Genomic DNA, 14380 nt, shown 5'->3' with positions numbered 1-14380 from the left:
CTTATAAAACTGAGATTGCACCGTTATTTTACAAAAACACCTCCATACAACACATTTCTAATGGAACAAAAAAATATGCAGAGTAAAAGCCAAATGAAATGGGGGGGCATAATCACAGACATCAAGTGGAGAGCCTGATCTTCTACAGCTACTATTTAAAAACGGAAGGTGGGGGATTTTGTGGGGGAATGTAAATGTTGAGGGGAACACACGGAGACGGGCGCTTACGACAGACGGTCCAAAATGGGAACTATGAGCGGGAACGGGAGCGCGAGCGAGATGGGGAGCGGGATTTGGAGCGGGATACTGAACGGGAGGCGGAGCGGGAGTGGGAGCGGGCCTTGGCTGGGGAGGGGGAGCGGGACTTGGACTTGGACTTAGATTTGGACCTGGCTCTGGATTTGGAGTCGTCGGGCGAGCGTGAACGGGAGCGGGAGCCCCGCTCGGGCTCACCCGCCTCGTCATCGCTCTTGGGCGGATCGCGGCCCTTGGACACCGACTTCCTGGAGCGATCCTTGATTCCCGATCTAGAGCGGGACCTGGAGCGAGAGCGGGATCGAGACCTGGAATCATCCTTCTTGCCCTTCTTCCCGTCTTTCCTGCCCTTCTTGCTCTTGGGGCTGCGACTCCGGCTGCTGTCCTTCTGGGCTCCGTTGCTGCGCTCCTCGTCCTCTTTCTTGCCTTTTCCCTTACTCTTCTTGCTTTGAGATCTGCTGCGGGAGCGGGAAGCAGCCCTGTGCAAACAATAAGATGGTGGTTCTTTGATTAAACTCAAGTCACTGAGCACAACATCAAAGTATTTACATCCATTCAGAGACCAATTTGTATTGACCATTTTCACAAAACTTTGGCTCGATGGTCAAACGAACTGAGACGAGTAGCTGCATAGATGAGCAGCTGCACATATCAGGTTCTTGGTATCAGGTTTGTGATGCCTTCCAGTGCAAGCAGCAGCTGTGAGGTCCTATCGGCATAAAACTATTTATAGAAAACTGGTCCTACCAAACCAATTTGTTCCAAAATGCTACACAGAAGAAAAAACAACTATGCAGCCTCAATCTCAATTTCTCACCTGGAGCGAGAACGGCTGCGGCTGCTGCTCTCGCTGCGGCTGCGGCTCTTGCGAGACCTGCGGCTCCTGGAACGGGACCTGAGGAAAAGGCGTGGGACACTTTTGGTTAACGACATCAACCGAAGGTCGATCATCATGTGGAATTATTCTGTGACGTCGTCAGACGCGTGCGGAAAAGGATTTTGCCGTGGGAGCGCGACATCGCACCTGGAGCGGCTGCGGCTACGGGAGTAGGAGCGTCTGCGCTTGGTTCCGGGGCGGTCCTCGATGAGCCGGATCTTTCTACCGTTGACTTCAGTGCCATCCAGCTTCTCCAGGGCCCTCTTCATGTCCGAGTAGAGCCTGAACTCGATCACACCCTCGTTCTTCCGGCCCTTGTGGGTGTCGGCATAGGTCACCTCCCCTGCCTGCCTCATGTAGTCCTGGAGAACAGAAACATGTGACAGGGTGGTTATTAATGGTTATTTACAACATATGACAAAGAAAAACATTGTGGCTGAAAAATGAAAATAGAAAAAATGCAGCTCGATGAACACAGCTCAAGAGATGACTGGGAGAAAACTTGAAACCACATTGACTTTTAAAGCAGTACATACCTTCAAGTCCTGCCAACTGCAGCGGCTGGAGAGATTCTCAACAATAAGCCGATAGTCTGTCCTTATCGGAGGTCCGTAACGTTCTCTTCCGCCCCAGCGACCCCCATATCCACCTTTTTAAAAGGCAACAAGGAAAGAGTGGGAGAAAATGAGGACTGGGACAGGAGCTGGAAGTGATGCAATTATGCTACACTCCACACTACACACTAAAAAAAGGAATAGCTTAAAACTTGTTAAAAAAAAAAGGGGGAGGCAAATAAGATTAAAAGCAAAAGGTGGAATAAGATTTATAAAGTTAAAAAGTTCCTATATTTGTTTAAAAAAAGTACACAACCCCTTAAATCTAATTGACAATACAGTAGCCTATTTAGAAAAAATAGAAAAAATAAAAAAGGGCCTTTACTCCCTAAGTCATATAAAGAAATCAAACAAAAACATAACTGATGGAGGAAGTACTTACGGTGAACTAAAGCAAGTTTCTAAGCTATCCTAGCTAAAAGAAACATTTCACTGTTACAAAACATTTTTTTCAGGCACCTAAAAGAGCTGAACCCACATCTGTTCCTAACCCCATGGCATCCTCACCACCCGGCCAGGGCCTAATGGGAAAAGCGGTCTTCATTCACAATGGCTCCCATTTTTGGTCAGCCCAGGGGCCCAGAATGGTCAAACCACACTCTTGGAAAGGGGGGACACCATGGCCAGCAATAGGGGCAGGCAGTCAGCAAAGGACTCTTTCAATTAAAACATTGAGGTTCTTTGTTAAATCTTTACCTTTAAAATTGTACAGTCATTTTTAATAGAAAATAAAACAGACATCAATAGCTCACAACGTATTTGACAATGATAATAGTAATGAAACACGACATTTCAATCCTTTCGATCGGTAAGCCATTTCCCCAGCCAATAGTTACAATTTCAATCCAACAAACGGAACCCATCAAATTTTTTCCTGGTCATTGGTGGCTCTGGTGCAGACAAATTAAAATGATCATATTGATACCAAGATAATCTCCTTCCATGTTGTGTCTTTAGTTCTGTAAATACAGTGCTAACACATTCTCCAAGACCTTTAAAATACAGCACTCCAATAGTTTCTTTGGTTATTCAAATAGGGTGCTAGAGGCTGGTACTTGAACAGCTACGCCTAAAATTAAAAGAAAATGCTCTCGGGAGTGACCAATCTGGAACATGCATATGTGAAATAGGGCGCTGCCCATCTGAGGTGGGGGTTTCACACCACACCATTTAATCCACGGGAGTGAACCCAAACTGGGACAAAAGAACAATCTAAAGACACAAAAGGAAGCTTCCCAAAGAGTATAGCGACTTTCAGTTCTCACCTCCCCACCCAATTTCTTGTTTGAATTAATTATTTGATGCCCCCCTACAAACACTTAGCGGGGGGAGGGGGGGGGGATTGAATGCACACAGGCCACCAAGGACAAATGCAAAATAAATAAAATAAATAAACAAAAATCGCCCCTTAAACTCACTGAATCCCTTCAATGAATGACAGAACATGTGAATTTGAACGCCCCAGGGGACACTTACTTCTGCCGCCACCGCCGCCGCCGCCACCACCACCACCACCACCGCCGCCGTATCCTCCATCCCGACGGGGGCCTTTGGTGTGCTCCACGATCACCCGCTCCCCGCACAGCTCCTTGCCGTTCAGGTCATACACGGCATCGTCTGCATCACGGGGGTCATCGAATTCGACAAACCCGTACCTGTTGGAACAGAACAGACCATGGTAAATACATTTTAGGACGCGCTCCGTGCAGATTCAGCAACAATGGTCGCCAAACGTGCGCCCTTAAACGTCGGACAAAGGAGGGGGGGGGGGGTCGCAATCGCATCAAGGTATGAGAAATAAACAGGCAAATCCAATGATGCGCACATAACGATATCGATATTCACTTCAACAATGCACAACAATAGACTAGCTCGAGCTAAGCGAACGAGACAGAGGGGCACCGTGCTGTTTGTATAACTGCAACAGGAAGCCGCGTATTTTTTAAAGCCTAGATTCTACAGACTCGTTGTTTAAAAACAAAAACAATCAAAGAATGAAACAAAAACCGCACAACTACTCAACACGCTACCAGCACCCCGAATTTCCCCGTGTTTAATCATGCGTTTGCCTTCAACCGCCTTTGACATTGCCACGTCTAACATTAGCCGCGCGAGCTGCTGCATCGTGGAACGTATTCCGCAAATATTGCATCGTGTACCCGGGTCACACAGAGGCACATTTTACCTCCTGGACTTCAAAATCCGAGCATTTTCTCGTCTAACCGCGCCATCTCTGCAATCTTACAAACACGATTGCCTTTACGAGTAAAAAAAACAGACCGAACGAGAAGCTATTGACGCTACCAAGGAGCAGGCCGCAACGGCTGCACCCGACAAGGCCCCAACCACAGCCTCACATGGCGGCGCGGCCTGCGTACAGAAACCGCTCCCCAAAAGAAACAGCGGGTCAATTTCAACATACCCATTTTTGAGGTCGACTTCGAGTATCTTCCCGTAGCCCTTGAAGAACCTCTCCACGTCCTTCTCTCGGGCTCTGTAGCTCAGCCGGCCGATGTACACCCTCGACATTTTGTTAGCTTCACCGCGCTAGCGAACCGCAAGGCCTGACTCCGGAATCCGCGAGACACACAAGGAAGAGGCGCGCGCCTGCAAACTTATCATACACGCGCTTCTGTCGCCACGCCCCAGGATGTCCGGAGGCGGGTCTTTCGATTGTTTAAACTTTAGGTTCAAATTTATTTATTTATTTATTTTTTCTTAAGGTAACCTCATATATTACCAGCTATATCGCAAATAAATCAAAATAGGGTGTGAAACGCTTACAATTTAGTTAAGTTAATTCAATTATTTAAACGCCGTTTTTTATCAACATTCGGAGCTGTTCTCCGTTTAACAATTTGCGACATGAAGGTTTTTAGTAACAACATGAAAAATTGTTCGAGAACATTACTGTGTCTTTGGGAAAATTACTATTCTGTTGTTTGAATGCCATAAAACCTTTAATTTACTTTGACCTCACCCGTTTTGTGCACCACACGCCAATGATTCACAGTTGATTTATATAATATGTTTTGCAGTAGTTACAATACCTTTACTTTTGCATGTTTATGGAAACTTAAAACAAAACGAAACAATCAAACAAACATTTGAGCTCAGCGTCCAGTGGGGTACATGACACATATGATATTGAAACAAATGTAAAAAAAAAAAAAAAAAAAAATTAAAAAAAACAAACCATGACGAAATCAAGTTTCTCTAAAACAAAAATTAAAACGCTACTACTACTACTACTACTACTACTACTACTACTACTACGCTATGTTTGCAGTCTACGTATATACATTTGACGTAAATTTAGGGTTATTAAAAAGTAACTTCAATATTTCAATATTTTTAATTTGTGTGGAGGAATATCAGTAAAAAGGTGATAGGGTTGTTATTATTCAGCCGGCGAGACTCTACCTTTACTGAGGGATTTTGTGACCAATCGCAACATGTAATAGTCATAGTGGGCGAGGCTAAAGAGAAGCGAGCCGGAGCAGCAACATCTTTACAAACAAATTAGGGGCTCGTCAGAGTGCCGACTCTACTTTTTTTTTTTTTTTTTAAACTTTCGAGCCACCTCCCCCCTTTAAAAAGCAGTATTCGAGCAGCCGAGGTTTTTATCTAGTAACTTGAAAAGTGTGTGGATCTTAATTCGTCTCCAATGGGTTGAAGAGCCTTAAAGTCGCTTTAGGAGGGAAATAACGGTCCGCGTAGTTAGCCTAATGTTAGCTTCCCAGCAACAGGTCTCTCGCTGGCGCGGCTGCCCTCGGTTAAAGCGGACATGAAGCGAGCGGCGTTTTTCAACTACTCCTGGATCGACTTTGCCTTCTCCGTGATCGGAGTGTGCACTTTTCTGGTGGACTGGGGCTCCGACGTGTGGGTGGCCACGGAGTTCTACTGCCGCGGTGACATCGCCTGGTTCGGGGTCCTGGTCGGCCTCATGGTCCTGTCGTCCTTCGTGGTCCAGATGTTCAGCTGGTTCTGGCTCAAGTACGACCGCGAGCTGCCGGGCTTCAGCTCTCACACCGGGGATGGAACCGTGCTGTTCGGGGACCGAGTTGTCCTCTCCTGCCTGCTTCACGTCCTGCAGTTGGGCTTCCTTTGCAGGTGGGGATTGGCTTGACAATCTGTGACTGCTCACTCTTTGAGTGGTCATGGTTCCTTCAATGTCGGAGCTGTTTCAACCTGTTTCCCTTATTCATTTATTTTATTTTCATTTTATTTCAAACTCACTATGTCTTTGAGTCATACCCAGGCTTAAATGTTTTTTTGTTTGTTTGTTTGTTTGTTTTTAGCTAGACAGCAACATCGTTTTGTCTCTCTTGCTCAAAAGTGGATATTCCAGCTATGTTGTTCAGGCTGTCCTGTCAGCTAATAAAATGTGACAGGTGCCATGACTATGAATGTTCTTGTAACTGACGAGGTGTGTCTCAGGACGGAGTTGAATGTGTACAATGCGAAAATAGTGAGGCAGCATGGTATTAAAAAGCTCCAAATAGGTGTGAGTCAATGCTTTGTGACAGATGGGCGAGCAAAGGAGCACCTCTGGTTGCACGCAGCAGCCTGAGCCGTCTCTCACGCACCTTCCACCCCGCAGGCACATCTCGGCCATACGGCAAGGCTTCAGGGTGTGGTGGAGGAAGCGGGAGGGCTCCGAGTATGCCGTCTACCTGACTCATGACCTCAGCATGCTGCGGCTCATCGAGACGTTCTGCGAGAGTGCCCCCCAGCTCACCCTCATGATCTACGTCATGCTGTGCACCAACAAGGCCAGGACTGTCCAGTGTGAGTTCCCATCGATCCACCCGTCCCTCAACTCCCCTACACCAGGGATCACCAGCATTGTGCCCCCAAAGACCACATGAGTAGCCCGCGGGCTTGTTTGAAAAAAATTATTTAGCTGCGTCTAAAATTCTATTTTATCCGACCATGTTAAAGCAGCTCTAGGTAACTTTTCGACCATAAAATTATGATTTCCAACTCAGTAAAGCGGTAGATAAACGTTTAATTGGATCAATGGTGCCGCCTCGGCAGCGAGAGGGGGGTTGTGGAGGCTGTAACTGCACTGTGTAACTTTCACGCACGACCCGACACGGCTTCCTGTGTCGTCGTTACAGGACGAAGCACTTTACGTCAACGTCACACGTTTATTTAGAGGCGGTCTTACATACGACTATTACAAATACATAAGATTGTAAAATACCGGAATGGAACCCAATAAGTAACCTCGATGAAAGACAAAGTAATAAAAGTGTTGAACGTTTGCTACGACGTGATTGTCAATGTCTGTTTTGCATTTCATATTGGAGTTTTTCCTGAACACACGCGAGCGCTCCAGCTAGGCCACTATTTGTATTTTCCCACATCGGTAAATTTGCAGCGTGTTCACTTCGGCACTTCGCCATTTCCACCGAATCAATGCGACGTTGCGCCGTCTGAACAGCTGTTGTAGGCATTACAGCTACACGGGTTTATAACCTGTTGTAATGTTATAACCATTATACACCACAACAAACCCACGTGAAGGACTCTTACTTTTCCTCTTCAGGACACCGGAGTATTTGCAGTTCTCAACCAGCAGGGAGTAGTAATGAGTCCAGTAATGACCAAGTTACCTAGAGCTGCTTTAAGTCATTTTTGATTATTATTGAGAACCCCTTAACACACATCAGTATCATTAATAGTAATGTATAACTGAGAATGTTATTTCAGTAGAGTTTAGCAAACTGGTTGTCCATATGACGCAGGTCCAATGAAGTACCTCTCAGTTACTAAAAGGTTGGTGACTCCTCCCCTAGTCACTTATTTTGTTCTGTAAATCGGCATTTTACAACATCACAAAGGAAACTGCAACATCCCCAGACAGGTAGACACGTCTTCCCACATGATACCGCCTAACCATGAGCGGACTTGTTTTTGTCTCCTTCCAAAGAGAGAACAAAGCCTGAGTCAGCGTTTTTTGAGGAGGCTAAAGATCATTAAGATCTAAAAATGAGTTTACTATTAGCCCCTTAATATTATAAACTTTCATCATCCCCACAAAACACAAGTCATGAGGTCATTGCAGTGCAATTGTTTTGATGAACACACACACACCACATGTTGTGTTGCGCTCACTTCCTTTCAGTTGCCAAACCAATTGACCAATTGTTAAACTTCTTCTTTTTTTGCAGTCGTGAGCATTGCGGCGTCGATCACCTCCATTGCCTGGATGGTGGTGGACTACCACCGCTCCCTGCGCGCCTTCCTCCCCGACAAAGCCCAACAGGGTTGGGCCTCCTCGCTGATCTACTTCCTGTGGAACCTCCTACTCATCACGCCGCGCGTGGTGGCCCTTGCTCTCTTCGCCTCGGTCCTCGGCGTCTACTTCGCCGCTCACCTCCTGGCGCTCTGGTGCGTCTTCATGTTGTGGGCCTGGCGACAGGGGACGGACTTCATGGACAGCGCCGGCGGGGAGTGGCTCTACCGGGCCACCGTCGGCCTGATTTGGTACTTCAGCTGGTTCAACGTGGCCGAGGGTCGCACCCGGGGCAGGAGCATCATCTACCACGCCTTCATCACCATCGATGGAGGGATCCTGCTGGCGACCTGGTGGTGCTACAGGGACCCGGTCCAGGCCGAGTCCTACGGTTTGGCCCTGCTCCTCGCCCTGCCCTTCACCCACCTGCTGGGACTCTTCTTCAAAACCATCTACTACAGCAGCTTCCACCCCAAGCTGTGGAGGCCTCCGGCGAGGGAGCCGGGCCTGCCCAGCGACCTGCCCGATTCAGAAGTGTCCTTCAAAGACTTTTCCATCCAGGACGGCACCCCGTCGTCCCAGCTCGTCAACAGACGGATGGCCTGCCACGCCACTCGCTTTTTCGCCGAGCGCGGAGCCGTCAGCAACGCCGAGCGCGGCAACACGGCAACGCAGTCGGACTGCTGATAGAGTCGCAACAAGCGTTTTGCCTGTAATTTCTGCTTTACGGGACATTTTGAATACTGACAACGAAAACGGGATCAAAAATGAAACAAGACCCAGCAGATTTCTTTTTTTATCTCATGGGATGAAAAAAGAAATCTGCACAGTTTTGATCACATTCTGCCATATAAGCTGGGGAGGTTTTTAAAGCTATTAAAACCCTCCTGTTTTATTTGTTACAGTTTCATATGATTCAAATTGTACTGCAATACATTTAAGTATCTGGAAGCCAATGTTTTCATAAATATGCCTGTGGCCATATGGGTCTGCTGCTTCTGTGCATGTACTGTATTATCAAAGATATTTTGATAATACAGGAATTTAGACATTACTCAGGAATTTAGACAATAGAATTATTTTTGTACATTTATGTAAACTGTAAAATATCTCTTTAACTGATAATAATATTAAAGAGTAATTAATAAAGCCACAATAACATCAGCACAGGTTTGACAGGGGTTTATCTCATGCTTTCTTTAACGCTAAATGTATTAAGATAAATTATTATTAAAAAATAATAATAGTTCTCCAGTGCAACAGTGTCTAAAGCTGTGCTTTGTTTCGTGTTGTGTTCCAGCTGTTGGCACTGGAACCTAATGAACGATTGAATGTATATTTAATTTCCAAGCAATTCTTTTTTTTTTTTTATAAAGTTTTTCACTGTTCTGTTACAATGTGAACTGGTTTGTACCAATGGCGTGACAGAAGCTATTGTCCTTTAGTGTCAGCAGGTATTTACATATGTGTCGGGTGTTCCTACATATTTGCATATCTACGGTCAGGCGTCTTACAGTAATCAGCTGTAGGTACACAACCAGCTTTCACTGTACATCTGTTAGACTTATTTAAATTTCGGATGTGTCAAATATTTGTTGACCGTGCGCAGTAGGTGAAGTGAAGTTTCTCACTTGTTTTCATAGAGCAGAACCACACACGAACAATCAGCGTTTTAGTTTGAGTGTTTTTCCCTGTCGGTTCACTGTTTATATTTGCCAATGTTCCTGTGGGTCCACATGCTGCTGAAGCCAAAAGTCACAGCCAATGTTCCATCACTTCCCTGCTTTGCCTGCTTCAGCCATTAAAGTGGTTATAAAATAATAAAAAAAAAACAATGATCAATGATCTGTGTTGAAGCCCATTTAATCTTTTTGTAGACACTGCTTCCTGTTTCCACAGTGTTTCCTCTCCCACAGTGGGAGGGCCTCACAGCTTAATCATTAGCGGGACAGCTTTCCAGCACTTCTGTTATGATCGTTTGCCTTTAAGGAGTGTGGCTGAGGTGAGTAGGAGGAGCTGAACTTTGCTTCTTCTTCAACTTTCGCTTGTCTTTCAAACCCTCTCGAGCCATTCGTCGATCCGCCTCAGGAGAGTTGAGAGGTGCCGTGTGCGAGTGACGATCAAAAGCTGTGGACACAATGGCTGTTTTCAAATACTCCTGTCTCGACTTTGTGCTCACTTTCATGGGTCTTTGCTTCTTGCTGTTGGACATTGTGCTGGATATATGGACTGTGGTTACTTTCTACCAGGAGAAGGCCTACGTGAGTCTCGTCATCCTGGTGCTGCTCCTGGTGGTTTCCTCCGTTCTCGCCCAGGTCTTCAGCTGGCTGTGGTACAGCCCCAAAGAGTTTGTAAAGGGGCCAGTGGTTAAAAGTTTGAGTCTGAGTCCAGGAAAAGTCAAGCTGCTGCATGTCCTGCAGTGTGGAATCTACTTCAGGTTGTGTAAACCTTTGAGTGTCCTTCCAATCTCTTCCGTTCTGTTTTGCAACATGCCTCTGCCGCCTCTTTTTCTATTCTATTTAGTGAGAGAATGAAGGATATTTTCTTTGAGATCAGTTGGGTTCTTCTTCATCTTTACAAAGCCCTGGTGTTTCCCCAGCAGCTCATGTGATTGGCTGGAATATGTTCATGGGAAGCACATTATGATGAGGGCCTTTGTGAGACAACTGAGGGTGTGTTGTATGTAAGTTGGGTTATTTGTTTTATTAAAGTCACCGTGTTGCTTGGAATGATTTAAAGGACCAGTAAGTGACTTTAAAGGGGCTCTATTGGCATGAGGTTGACCAGAAAATACACATGTGTGTTTTAGTTACAAAAAAAAAAAAGTATTTAGATTTGCATAAGGAGACTCCCTGACGGTGCCAGTATGTACAGTAACCCAGGAACCGGCTCTGATCCTGGCTTCCTGGTTTTAGGCGGACCGTTTGTGAGATAAAAACACATCTAAATGTTGTTCTCATTCCGCTTTATCACTGTTCGATGATTACATTGTGCACTTGGGTCTTTAATGGACTGAATGGTGATTTTCCGTTTATTCCAGATTAGACCGTGAAGTGTCTCCTGACTCTTTTCCCCAGACATGCCGGTGTGGTGGAGCTCTCTCTGGGGAGCCTCCGTGACAGTGACCACGACAGTGAGGGATTCGCCGTCTACCTGACCCACGACCTTAGCATGCTGCGGATCATCGAGGCCTTTTCCGAGAGCGCCCCCCAGTTCGTCCTCATGCTCGCCATCATCCTGCGTCAGGGCCAGCTCGACCCTGTGACAGGTACAGAAAAAAACACAGTCAGGGATGACTAGCAGTACATCCTGAATGCTAAATTGTATCTTTTGATTCAACTTGATGGTATTTTGCTTTGGTGAAGATGTGGATGGAAATGAGGTGCTTGAAGTGGAATCCTTGCCAATGGCAAAACAAAAGGAAAAGAAAAATGAAAGTAGTGGAGTGAAAACTTTTTCCCGTCTCTTCTCCTCCTCTTCAGTGTTGAAGGCCTTCGGCTCAGCCTCGGCCATCGCCTTCAGCGTGACCATGTACCACCGCTCGCTCCGCTCCTTCCTGCCCGACAAGAAGAAGCAGGTCGTGGTCTCGTCACTGGTCTACTACGTGTGGAATCTCTGCCTGCTGCTGTCCCGCTTGGTGGCCCTCGCCCTCTTCGCCTCGGTTCTGCCTTGCTTCATCTTCATGCACTTCCTGTGCTCCTGGCTCGTTCTGTTCTTCTTCGTGTGGCGCAGCAAGACCGACTTCATGGACAGCCCCGGCGGGGAGTGGCTCTATCGAGCTACGGTGGGCCTGATTTGGTACTTCTGCTGGTTTAACGTGGTGGAGGGGAGAACGCTGCGCAGGACCCTGATCTATCACAGCTTCATCGTGGCTGACATCGTTCTCCTCTGCGGCCTTTGGTGCTGGAAGATGCTCAGCATGGAGCTGCCTTTTTTTCCGGTCTCGGCCCCCGTGGCTGCGGCCGTGGCCTCCTGCGTCGTCGGGGTCTACGTGGTCGGCCTCGCTTTGAAAATGCTGTATTACAGATACTTCCACCCCAATATTGCCAAAGAGGAGCTGAAGGGGCATGAAGACGAGGGTTCGACAGACGAACCGAGACGTAAAACGATGATGACGTTGAGAAGAGCCGATGTGGAAGAGTCGTGCGATGGAGAAATCCATTACCTACAAGGGGTTGTAGAGCGTGATTCTGATCAACGGAAAGAGCTGCACTACAACAAGAGAATGAGGAAGTTAGCAGGGAACTTCTACTGCAATGCTTGACATGCACTCCGGGAATGAAGAATCAAAACTCAGCAGCTCATGGTGACCCATGATGGCTGAGGATTCCTCCTGTTGGCGTTCCATCAGGTCTCAAAAACTAATGGGCTTCTTATCAAAGACAAAGCACTGTGACTGCAAAAGAATCCTTTTTGCCATGCAGTGTGGCAGGACTCTACAGAGGAATCCAGACATGTGCACTTTTGAAAAATAGATAAGGAAAATTAAAGTGATGTTCGGACTCTGATGTTCAGTGAGGAGGGTCGCAGAACTTTGCCAAAAATGACCCCGCTGGTAATTCTCCACTAATATTGTGAAAATAACCTAATGGCACTAAAATGTTTACTTTGTCAGAACAAAGCTTCGATATTATTTATCTAAAAAAAAGAAGAAAAAAGCCTTTCACCAGCTGTTCATAGTCTATCCTTGCAGATGGTTGAATTTTAAGCACAAAGTGAAAGTGAATCTTTCAAATGTGAAAGCACAACTATTTGACTGCTTATTTGTTTCATTACTTGGCTGACTGTAAATACATCCAAAATTGTGTTCAAGTATGCACATCCTGTTTCACAAGTTGGTCCTCACACCTTTTTCACTGAAAGTAAGTTAATTTTTTAGTATTTAATTTTAGTGAGTACGCATTGAACCAGTGTCATAATAAACTTAACTTTGCTATGTAGTTTACAATTAATGATTGATGACAGCTGCTGTATGTACTGTGATGTGTGGATGTTTTTTATATTTCTTCACGGATGAAAAAAATCCCAGAACAGCCCAGAACACGGGTCTGATCATAGCGTCCTGGTTTTAGCCGGAGAGTTTGTGTGATTGAAACACAAATGGAACGTTTTGTAATCTGCTTCATCACTATTTGATGATTACATTGTGCACTGGGCCTCTAACAGCATCTCAGTTTATTCCAGATTAGACTGTGAAGTGTCTCCCGACTGTTTCCCTGGGTCCGCCTGGGTGATGGAGCTCCCTTCGTGGCCGTGACCACGGCTGCGGGGGTTTCGCCGTCTACCTGACCCACGACCTCTGCATGCTGCGGCTCATTGAGGCCTTTTCCGAGAGCGCCCCCCAACTCGTCCTCGTGCTCGCCATCATCCTGCGTTAAAGCCAGTTCGACCCCGAGACAGGTGCCAAAAAACACACAGTTAGAGGTGACGGCAGTCCATCCTGAAGGATAAATTTTAGCTTTTAATTCAACTTGAGGGTGTTTTGGAACCCAAACCCAAGAGACTCTAGCCAGAATTTTGCAGGGCTTTAATCAAAGTCACCATTCGATCATCGATTGTGGATTGTGTGCAAAGTGAAAATAAACACAACAAAAGCGATTTGCAAACATCCTGCTTTACTTTTTTATTTTATTTTGGGTCGGCGGACTGGAATATTGAGGCAGGAAACCTAAATGACAAGCAAACTTTACTGGCACGAATCTCAGGCAATCTTAACATGGTCCTTTTAAGGCTGTGTTCTAAAGTAACTCGAAGCAGAAGTTCAGCTCTGTCGTTTATCCACACCGTCTTTTCACGAGTGATCTTTCTTTCTGCTAATTTTTTTACCCAGCTCCTGCTTTTTTTCTTTTTTTTTTTTTTAAACACGCCATGCTGCAGGTGTTCTTCTACTTCTTCTGCTGTCAGGGATTAAACTTGCGGGGCCACACTAGGCCGGGCAAAGGTACTCGTTTTCAGACTCCAGCTCGTTTTCAGTCGTTTCTGTGTCAACGGGAATTTTCTTGAATACAGATTCGTGTAAACATGTTTTTGTTTTTTTTGTTTTTTCAAGTGCCGTTTCGGAAATGTGCGGTTTCCAAAAAATCTGTCTCTGTGTGGTGAACATGAACTAAAATTCAGACACTTTAAAAATTTATTTACAATGTATTGAATGTCTTAGGCACACAGGAAAACAACAAAACAAACCGGACTCCATCAAGGGCTCAAACAGCTACTGCGAGGAAAATAGTGATTATTGTAATTAAATTAACATTGATTATTGTGATAGTGTTCAGTTACAAGATCACATTCAGACTCTCTACACGACCCTGTTTGGGCTCACAGGTCCTTAAAACTGAGATGAAATACGTACAAATAAAACAGCAAATGCACCACGATAGAAAAACAAGAGTA

The 14380-nt window shown here is 45.8% G+C and overlaps 3 protein-coding genes across 3 annotated transcripts; 2 read left to right on the top strand and 1 right to left on the bottom strand.

The window, feature by feature from the left end:
• Positions 1-105: 105 nt before the first annotated feature.
• Positions 106-4349, bottom strand: srsf4 (serine and arginine rich splicing factor 4). Its single transcript, XM_076012265.1, has 6 exons — positions 4169-4349; positions 3223-3401; positions 1669-1781; positions 1280-1494; positions 1073-1150; positions 106-734 (listed from the first exon to the last, which is right to left on the bottom strand). The coding sequence occupies exons 1-6, from the start codon at positions 4273-4275 to the stop codon at positions 251-253; spliced, it is 1176 nt and encodes a 391-aa protein (XP_075868380.1). The 5' UTR covers positions 4276-4349; the 3' UTR covers positions 106-250.
• An 888-nt stretch (positions 4350-5237) lies between these two features.
• Positions 5238-9846, top strand: xkr8.3 (XK related 8, tandem duplicate 3). Its single transcript, XM_076012256.1, has 3 exons — positions 5238-5859; positions 6350-6537; positions 7926-9846. Exons 1-3 carry the CDS (start codon positions 5534-5536, stop codon positions 8675-8677), a joined length of 1266 nt encoding a protein of 421 aa, XP_075868371.1. The 5' UTR covers positions 5238-5533; the 3' UTR covers positions 8678-9846.
• Positions 9847-10020: 174 nt separating this feature from the next.
• Positions 10021-14312, top strand: LOC142877537 (XK-related protein 8-like). Its single transcript, XM_076012254.1, has 3 exons — positions 10021-10427; positions 11068-11258; positions 11473-14312. Exons 1-3 carry the CDS (start codon positions 10129-10131, stop codon positions 12252-12254), a joined length of 1272 nt encoding a protein of 423 aa, XP_075868369.1. The 5' UTR covers positions 10021-10128; the 3' UTR covers positions 12255-14312.
• The last annotated feature ends 68 nt before the right edge of the window (positions 14313-14380 follow it).

The sequence above is a fragment of the Nelusetta ayraudi genome, unplaced genomic scaffold, assembly GCF_046127955.1.
Source record: "Nelusetta ayraudi isolate G7.1 ecotype Tasmania unplaced genomic scaffold, CSIRO-AGI_Nayr_v1 ptg000135l, whole genome shotgun sequence".
Taxonomy (NCBI): domain Eukaryota; kingdom Metazoa; phylum Chordata; class Actinopteri; order Tetraodontiformes; family Monacanthidae; genus Nelusetta; species Nelusetta ayraudi.
The sequence above is the reverse complement of the archived record's forward strand: the minus strand, read 5'-3'. Positions and strand labels throughout refer to the sequence as shown.

Bases quoted from the DNA above. Each gene is read 5' to 3' on its own strand.
- srsf4 (XM_076012265.1), bottom strand. From the start codon at position 4,275: ATGTCGAGGGTGTACATCGGCCGGCTGAGCTACAGAGCCCGAGAGAAG. The intron at 3,402-4,168 runs GTATGTTGAAAT...CTGTTCCAACAG, and splicing joins GAAGTCGACCTCAAAAATGG to GTACGGGTTTGTCGAATTCG. The intron at 735-1,072 runs GTGAGAAATTGA...TTGTTTGCACAG, and splicing joins CGCAGCCGTTCTCGCTCCAG to GGCTGCTTCCCGCTCCCGCA.
- xkr8.3 (XM_076012256.1), top strand. From the start codon at position 5,534: ATGAAGCGAGCGGCGTTTTTCAACTACTCCTGGATCGACTTTGCCTTC. The intron at 5,860-6,349 runs GTGGGGATTGGC...TCCACCCCGCAG, and splicing joins CAGTTGGGCTTCCTTTGCAG to GCACATCTCGGCCATACGGC. The intron at 6,538-7,925 runs GTGAGTTCCCAT...CTTTTTTTGCAG, and splicing joins CAAGGCCAGGACTGTCCAGT to TCGTGAGCATTGCGGCGTCG.
- LOC142877537 (XM_076012254.1), top strand. From the start codon at position 10,129: ATGGCTGTTTTCAAATACTCCTGTCTCGACTTTGTGCTCACTTTCATG. The intron at 10,428-11,067 runs GTTGTGTAAACC...TCTTTTCCCCAG, and splicing joins CAGTGTGGAATCTACTTCAG to ACATGCCGGTGTGGTGGAGC. The intron at 11,259-11,472 runs GTACAGAAAAAA...CCTCCTCTTCAG, and splicing joins CCAGCTCGACCCTGTGACAG to TGTTGAAGGCCTTCGGCTCA.